General features: G+C 37.3%; 2 protein-coding genes across 2 annotated transcripts; both read right to left on the minus strand.

Annotated features, from left to right (window-relative positions):
* Window positions 1-419: 419 nt before the first annotated feature.
* Window positions 420-1,070, minus strand: LOC139112085 (uncharacterized). The gene has a single exon (XM_070672870.1). The coding sequence runs from the start codon at window positions 1,068-1,070 to the stop codon at window positions 420-422; it is 651 nt and encodes a 216-aa protein (XP_070528971.1).
* A 35-nt stretch (window positions 1,071-1,105) lies between these two features.
* LOC139112086 (uncharacterized) lies at window positions 1,106-6,716 on the minus strand. Its single transcript, XM_070672871.1, is given in 1 exon segment — window positions 1,106-6,716. A coding segment is annotated over 1 exon segment (4,503 nt). The 5' UTR covers window positions 5,609-6,716.
* Window positions 6,717-8,408: the final 1,692 nt, after the last annotated feature.

Raw genomic sequence — 8,408 nt, forward strand, 5'->3', positions numbered from 1 at the left:
GCCTTAGGACCAATAGGTCGCGTTTCACTCTATGAAACCAATCGTAGTCACGGAGCCACAATAGCCAATAAGAGCAGAGCGCAAATTACAAATTTTATGCAAAATTACTATTAATCAATATAAATAAAAATTGGAATGATGAATTAAGGAATATCGCACAAAGCGCCCGCGTTGAAGGATTCGGTCTTCAATAATCAATTTAACCATTAAAGAACTAATCATACATTGATCATTCAATTAATCAATCTCCAACAAACCTGAAGTAATAGTCAATAATAATTAGTTGAGATTAATGCAACTCAAACGTGTAATACAATATCTTAAACTAGTAAAATTAACGCAAGTAATATAATATTAATGAAATTAAACAATTACGAATTTACATTGAACACATTTACATGTCTTTAAGTTGAATAATCTTATATTAATTCTAAAGGCAATATGGCAAGTCGAGATATGGGCCTTGTGAAAGCACCTTCCTTGGTTTTTACGAGCGCTGTGCGTGCCACTTTGTCAAATCCTTGATAAATTTTTACAATGCGGCTCATAGCCCACTGCATAGGGGGAAACCCAATTTGTTTCATTAGTACAAGCTGTCCAACTAGCAATTGAGGTCCTTTAGCTTCGCGCCATTTTTGTCTTTGTTGAAGCGTATTTAAATATTCTTCGCTCCATCTTGTCCAAAAATGTTGTTGCATCTGTTGGAGAACTTGCCATCGCGTTAGTCTATTCATATTTACATCACTTAAGTCTACTTCAGGAAAAGCATTAATCGGTCCGCCAATTAAAAAATGACCCGGACTTAAATAAGAATAATCATTGGGATCGGAACTAATACATAAGAGAGGACGTGAATTTAAAATTGATTCAATTGATGATAGAATAGTACTCATTTCCTCGAAAGTCAAATGAGAGTTGCCAATGACCTTTATAAGGTGTCGCTTCGCTGATTTAACAGCCGCCTCCCACAATCCGCCAAAATTCGGAGCGTTTGGCGGAATAAAATTCCATCTTATTTGTCTTTCGCGCAAATAATTTGTTATTTCTAATTGAGTGTTGTCGGATTGCATGAGCTCATAGAATTCTTTGAGTTGTCGCTGAGCGCCTATAAAATTGCGTCCATTATCCGAATAAAGAGCGATGGGGTTACCGCGACGAGATACAATGCAGTAAGGTCGCTCACCAATTCAATGTGTGTGGCCTTTGTCGCGAAGCAAACAAAAATTGCAATATAGGCCTTTCTATTTTTTGAATTCCTTCTGCTGCCTTCTCTTATAATTACTAGGCCTGCATAGTCGACACCACTGTGCGAAAATGGTCTCGAGACTCTCACGTGAGGAGAAGGAAGGGAGCCCATAATTGTTTCTGATATGACTGGTTTACTTTTAAAACATTTAACGCAGCTATTTAATAATTTTCTCGCAACTGAGCGTAAGCTAATCGGCCAAAAACGTTGACGAACAAATGCAATTGTTGATTGTAGACCCGAATGAAAGTTACGGATATGCTCATCTAATATTATTCTTTTAGTAATAATGTGGTCTCTCGGTAATACAATTTGATGAGTTGCATCATAATTTAGTTCAGAGCCTTGAAGACGACCGCCGACTCTTATTATTTCGTCATCGCCTAAGAATGGAGATAATGATTTGATATGGCTGGATAAATCTATGTTTTTATTTAATTTTAGCGAGTTGTACTCAGTTGCGAAAGATTCCTGTTGTACTGACATGCAAGCAATTTTCATAGCATTGATTATTTCGTCGGGTGATACAATTAAACTGGAAGGTTTTTTATGCTTTGGTTTAAACACACGAATGCAATAAGATAGAATTCGATAAAATTTGTTGATAGATGAAAATTTGGAAATTAAATTGTTTATTAAACTAAAATCGCGCTTAATAATGATTTTGCAACTGATTTTCATTTCAGGCATGTCACCTTCGTGATTTGGTAATATATTTGTTGGCCAATGATATTCAGATTCTTGAAGATAACTTGGCCCGTGCCACCATAATGTTGAACATATCAATTTGTTGGGTGGAATTCCCCTGGATATGATATCTGCGGGATTTTCAGATGTTTTCACGTGGCGCCAAATTGCTGATTGTGTTAGGCGCTGTATCTCTCCTACTCTATTAGCGACAAACACTGACCAACGTCGAAATGGTGACGCTATCCAGTTAATAGTAATTATCGAATCTGACCATAAATAAATTTGTTCAGCTTTAACCGGTATTGCTTGTATAACCCGTTCGAGTAATCTTGCTAACAGTAACGCTGCCAATAGCTCTAATCGGGGTAAAGATATAGCCTTGAGCGGAGCTACGCGAGATTTTGAGCAGAGAATTTCAGATTTAAAAACGTTTTCCTCTAATTGAGAACGGATGTAAATACAGGCGCCGTAGGCCTTTTGACTGGCGTCACAGAAACCGTGAATCTGCATCGAATTTTGTTTGTTAATTGATATTACGCATCTAGGTATAGTAAGGTTTTGCAGATCCGATAATTGTGAATGAATTTGGCTCCAGCGGGTATGAATGCTTAAGGGAATAGTTTCATCCCATTCAATTTTTGCTTGCCACAATTCTTGAATGATTATTTTAGTTAATACAATGACCGGCCCGATTAATCCTAGCGGGTCAAATAGTTTTGCTATCTGAGATAAAATGAAACGTTTAGTTACCGGAATGTCTCGCGACATAGGCTTATGAGTAAAGCGAAAAGTATCGTTACCTTGTGACCATGAAAGTCCTAAGATTTGAAATTCTTTTTCTTTTTCGATGGAAAATGTACCCTCTGATAGTGAATTCAAACCACTTAAAATTTCTGAATTGTTTGAACCCCATTTAGCCAATTCAAATTTTCCTTTTTTTAATATTGATATTATTTGATCGCGTGTTTGTATGGTTTCCTTTAAAGTATTCCCCCCTGTTAATAGATCGTTTACATAGAAGTCTCTTTTAACTCTCAACGATCCTTCCGGAAATTCTTTCTCTTGTTGTTCGGCTAAATGTAATAGCACGCGAGTGGCTAAGTAAGAAGCGGCAAAAGTTCCGTACGTTACAGTGCATAAATTAATTTCTTGTACCTCCGAATCTTGATTGTCGCGCCAAAATATTTTTTGTAAACAGGAATCTGATGGAGTTACCTCGATCTGTCTATACATTTTAACGATGTCTCCCACGAGAACGTATCGAAACATTCGGAACCGGAGGAGTATTGAAATTAAATCTTGTTGAACAACGGGACCAACTAATAGAATGTCATTTAATGATATCCCTGAATCGCCCTTACACGATCCGTCAAATACAACTCTTAGCTTGGTGCTTTTGGCTCCCGGTTTTATGACACAGTGGTGCGGTAAAAAATATTCTACTGAATTATTTGAACAAATATTACGAGAAGATTTCATATGACATAATTGTTTAAATTCGTTTATGACCGTGGAATATTGTATCTTTAGATTAATATCTCTCTGTAATCTTCGCTTGAGGCTATGAAATCTTTTTAATGCTATTTCTCTTGAACTGCCTAAATTTTGAATAGCATCTGGTTTTATAGGAAGTTTTACTACGTATCTTCCGTCATTCTTTTGCGAAACTGTGTCAAGAAAATGTTTTTCACACGCTAGTTCTTGTTTTGTGTATGCTTTATCATCAAAAGGAAATTCTTCAATCTTCCAAAATGCTTGTATTTCATTGATTAATTGATTATCGTTTACTGATGTATGTAATGACTTGAGACACGAAAAGGTGGAACTCGGATAATTTAACTTTCCGGCCAAAACCCATCCGAATCTTGTTTTTTGAAGTAGAGGATGAGTTGCAGATGCGCGGATCTGTCCGACACATAATAATGTCCAAAATATATCGGCTCCTATTAAAATATCTATTCCGGAAGATAGATTAAAGTGCGGATCGGCGAGTTGGATATTCGAAGGTATTTCAAAGCATGCTCTTCGTAAGTTAAAAGTAGGGTGGTCATCTGTTATTTTATCCGTTACAATACAATCGATGGTTACAGTGAAAGAATTGAGTCTTGATTTTAATTTTAACTGAGTAGAATGTGTAGCTTGAGAAATCATTTCACCTATCCCCGAAATAGATATACACGATTTTCTTGACTTCAGTCCCAATTTATTCGCGCATAAAGTGGTGATGAAGTTGGCTTGTGAGCCTGAATCGAGAAGAACGCGACAGGGTTTTTGTGAATTGTTTGTGTCAGTCACTAATACAATCGCGGTTGACAACATTACGTGTTGCGCCGAGTTGATGCTAGCGGAATTCGCGTTAATAACCTTGGTAGTAGTCGTATTCGATTCTTGGGAGGACATGGTCGCCTGATTTGGTGTATTGTGAATCGAACTATTTTCATTTGTAGATATTTCTCTATGTAATAAGCTGTTATGCCTTCGGTGACACGTTCTGTAATTTCCGGAGGGGCATTTGTTTGAAGTATGAGCTGTGGAACGTAAGCAATTCAAGCAAACATTATGATTGCGTACTGCTTCAATTCTTTGGGAAATTGTAAGCGCTAAAAATTTGGAGCATTGATATAAGAAATGTTCACCGTTACATAAATAACATTTTGATTTAATGAACGCGTTGCTTGAGATTCGCGCCTTTGCTAATGTACTTGCAGGCTTGTCGAAATTTGTTTTATGAAAGTTTTGAGGAATGGAGTTTTTGGTAATTGGTTCCGCTCTTTTCTTGGTTGACTCTAAGACTTTGCATTGTTTAATAAGGAAATCCAAAAATTCTTTTAAAGTAGGAAGCTCGTCTCCCTTCAATGTTTTTTGCCAATCTTTAAAATTAATTGGATCTAGCTTTGCGCTGAGAATGTAAATTAGGAGATCATCCCAATGATCGGTGGGAAGTTTTAGAGCCTTTAGAGCCTGAATGTGTCGAGTGCAAGTATCAGATAATCGTCGTAAATCGACTGAATTTTCTTTTACCATAGTAGGAATATTTATTATGGCACTGATGTGACTTTCTACGATGGAACGTTTTTTACTATATCGTTCTTTTAATAAATTCCACGCGACTGCATAATTGTTATTGGTCAGTTCGAGATTACTTATTAAATTGTACGCGGTGTCTATGGTTGAAGAACGAAGGTATTGCAATTTTTGTTTGCTTGTTAACGTATTATTCGAGTCAATCACCGTCATAAATCCGTCCTGAAATGCCGACCATTGCACATACTGTCCGGAGAATTTTTCAAGATCCAACTTTGGTAAGCGTACAACGCTCGAATTTGCCGAATTATGGGAAGACAAAGATGGCATTGTTTACCTTGCGTGAGGCGTAGAACTCGGACGCAAGGGGATAATTAATTGACGCATCTTTGAAGCTAGCTCGTAAAATTTATTTTCAAAATCGATTCTGTCTTCGGCTTCGTTCTCGTCAATTAATTCTAAACGTGTCTGAATGTTATTATATTCTAACCATAATGCTTCTAACTTGTACTTTCGCTCTTCTACTTGTGTGCGCACCGACTCATCTATTGCAGTAATGGCATCGACATAATTTCGCGTACGCGTGCATGCTGATTTTACGATAGCACGTCGTTTTTTTAAATGTGCGACGTCGTTTTCGTTGGACATGTTTTATATTTGCTTATTTTTCACAAGGAAATAAAATATTAAAATTTGGCGGAGGCTCAATTAATGCTTTTCCTACCGTGTTATTTGTAGCCCTTTCTCAGCGAACGGACGGCGTGCTACGGCAATGGCTTCTAGGGGGGAGAGACGTCGTTGGTAGTTCCTTGTAAACCGGCGTATGAATATTGCTCAGGAACGATGCCTCGTAATGGTGGTTATGCTCGTCGCCGTGGTCTAACGTAGATACGTTCTCTTTAGAATGATCAGCTTGACGAGGAGAATCGGTTCTGGTTGAATTTTGACTGCTTGCACGGCTCAGGTCCTCGTATCGTTGTCGAAGAAGTCTGGCGTTCCGCTGAGTATGGTCGCTGCGGCGATATGCCGTAAATGACGTCAATATGGCGGCTTGGGCGCACGCTACTGCGATATGCGTGACGACGAACGGCTTGCCGTACGCCATGCTTCGCTATGATACCTGTGGGATACTTGTGTGTAGAGCATCCTTGCACTTCGTCTTTACCACGCTGAATTGGCTGATCGTGGCTTGGTATTTATCCAATGGTTGCAGTGTTCGCTGCTTATTGAGAACGGCCGATATTTCCTTGTGGTGTCGACACAATGCTCTGTATGATGGGTGGTGACGTGTTGAGAGTCACCAGAAGTCACCGGTATCCGGCTCGAAGGACCAATTACTTTGTTAATTACGGAAAAAGGATCCTTGAAATGATAACTCTTCCAGATTTTTTCGTTACTGTATTTTCTGACGGAACACTGTTCGGAAATATGCTGGCTGGTTAACAGTCTAAGACGAAGTGAAGAAGCGTTGGTGCATTAGCCGCGTAGCGGGGGGGAAACAAGAAGACGCATGCGTTGAGGGCCTTAGGACCAATAGGTCGCGTTTCACTCTATGAAACCAATCGTAGTCACGGAGCCACAATAGCCAATAAGAGCAGAGCGCGCATTACAAATTTTATGCAAAATTACTATTAATCAATATAAATAAAAATTGAAATGATGAATTAAGGAATATCGTACATTCATTCTCTAAAAAAGTTTACTCTTAAAGAAGCTACAGAAAAAGTTTCCACATTATTAGCTCTTGCCACAGTTCATCGTTTACAGACCCTGGCATTAATTGATGTTGATAACATCTCAATTTCGAATTCCAAGATATCCATTAAAATACCGAATCTAATCAAAAGTTCAAAACCAGGTTGCTCTCAACCAGACTTAATCCTACCATTTTTTAAAAAGAAACCAGGGCTATGCGTAGCCTCTGTTAATTTAGAATATATTGATATCACAAAAGATTTAAGATCTAATATGAATAAAAGACTTTTAATTTCTAAGACCAAATCGCATAAAGATGCGTCAGCTCAAACAATAGGGCATTGGATAAAATCTTTGCTCACTAAAGTTGGTATTGATACAAGTCAGTACTCTGCATACAGCTCGCGGCACGCTGCAGTTTCAGCAGCTTTTAAAAAAGGTGTTAATATAGACACGATTAAACGAACGGCAGGTGGTTATCTGATTCGCAAATGTTCGCCAAGTTTTATAACAGGCCTATTTTGACATCAAACAATAAATTTGCGCGTTCGCTAATATTAAAAAACTAAGTTTAAAATGTATACTTCTATACATTCTTGTATTGTTTTAATTTATAATGAAATAAACTAAGTTTTTTAACATTACAAGAGAGGATTATTTTATACGCTGAAAGTCTACAGTAATCATCATTGAGAACGAGACGTGCAATATAATTGTCCGATCAAACGAGCCCGCCGAAGGAGGGCGAAGTTCAATCGAAATTATATGAAACGTCTCGTTCGAAAATGATAATCTCCCAACCCAAAGATTGTAATGAAACTAATCCATTTTTCTCCCTTCCCTCCCCCCAAAAAAATGTATATATATATATATATATATATATATATAAAAATAACTCCTCTCTAAGAAAAATCTAAACAATATGACGGGAGGAAGCGTAGGGCGCCACCTGGAAGGCAGAGGGCGCTAGGCTTGAGTACTTTGTGCTCTAAAGTGTTGTGAAGTTAAGCATGGCAAGCATACTACAGTGATCATCATTTTCGAACGAGACGTTTCTATAATTTCGATCGAACGCGTAAACGTATTGTTTCGGTCGCATTGTGTCACGTACGCGTCGTCGCATCGTCTTGGTCGCACGTCGTCGCATCGTCTCGCTCTCGGTCAAATATAATTGTTGATATCTCGTAAATAAACGTCCAAATTAAAAAATGTTATGGAACTTTCATACTTGTATTTAAGAGATTTATCTACTCATACCGGGTTAATAAGTTGTAACGAAACACCCTGTATATGGTATATTTTGAGGACATGGGTATATCTATATGTTAATGGGTTTTTATAAGGACTTGTATATATAATTTTCTATAGTTATAATAAGGACAGATATATATAAAATTTTTTTTTTTGTATATTTCAGTATAGTTTAAATCCAGGAACATTACCTGATAGCTATATTTGCTAACTATACAATATTTCGCATAAAAATAACTGTTTTTGATGGAAATTTTGAGAACACCGTATAATATCCAAAAATGTCCCCAAAAAAATGATATACATATAATTCTCTGATGATTTTATTGCTCTGCCTTGTTCATTCTCATTACTTTCAAAATAATTTTTACACTTGTACACAACACGATGTGTCAACATTACCAGTTGTTAGAAGAGAACTATACAAATTTTTTTATCAATATGTCGCAACAATATACAATACGTAAAATTTTAAGAATTATTTCCCCTGCTAATACAATCC

Source organism: Cardiocondyla obscurior, linkage group LG26 (genome assembly GCF_019399895.1).
Source record: "Cardiocondyla obscurior isolate alpha-2009 linkage group LG26, Cobs3.1, whole genome shotgun sequence".
NCBI classification, from domain to species: Eukaryota; Metazoa; Arthropoda; class Insecta; order Hymenoptera; family Formicidae; genus Cardiocondyla; species Cardiocondyla obscurior.

Coding starts and splice junctions, on each gene's coding strand:
- LOC139112085 (XM_070672870.1), bottom strand. CDS start 1,070: ATGCAATCCGACAACACTCAATTAGAAATAACAAATTATTTGCGCGAA.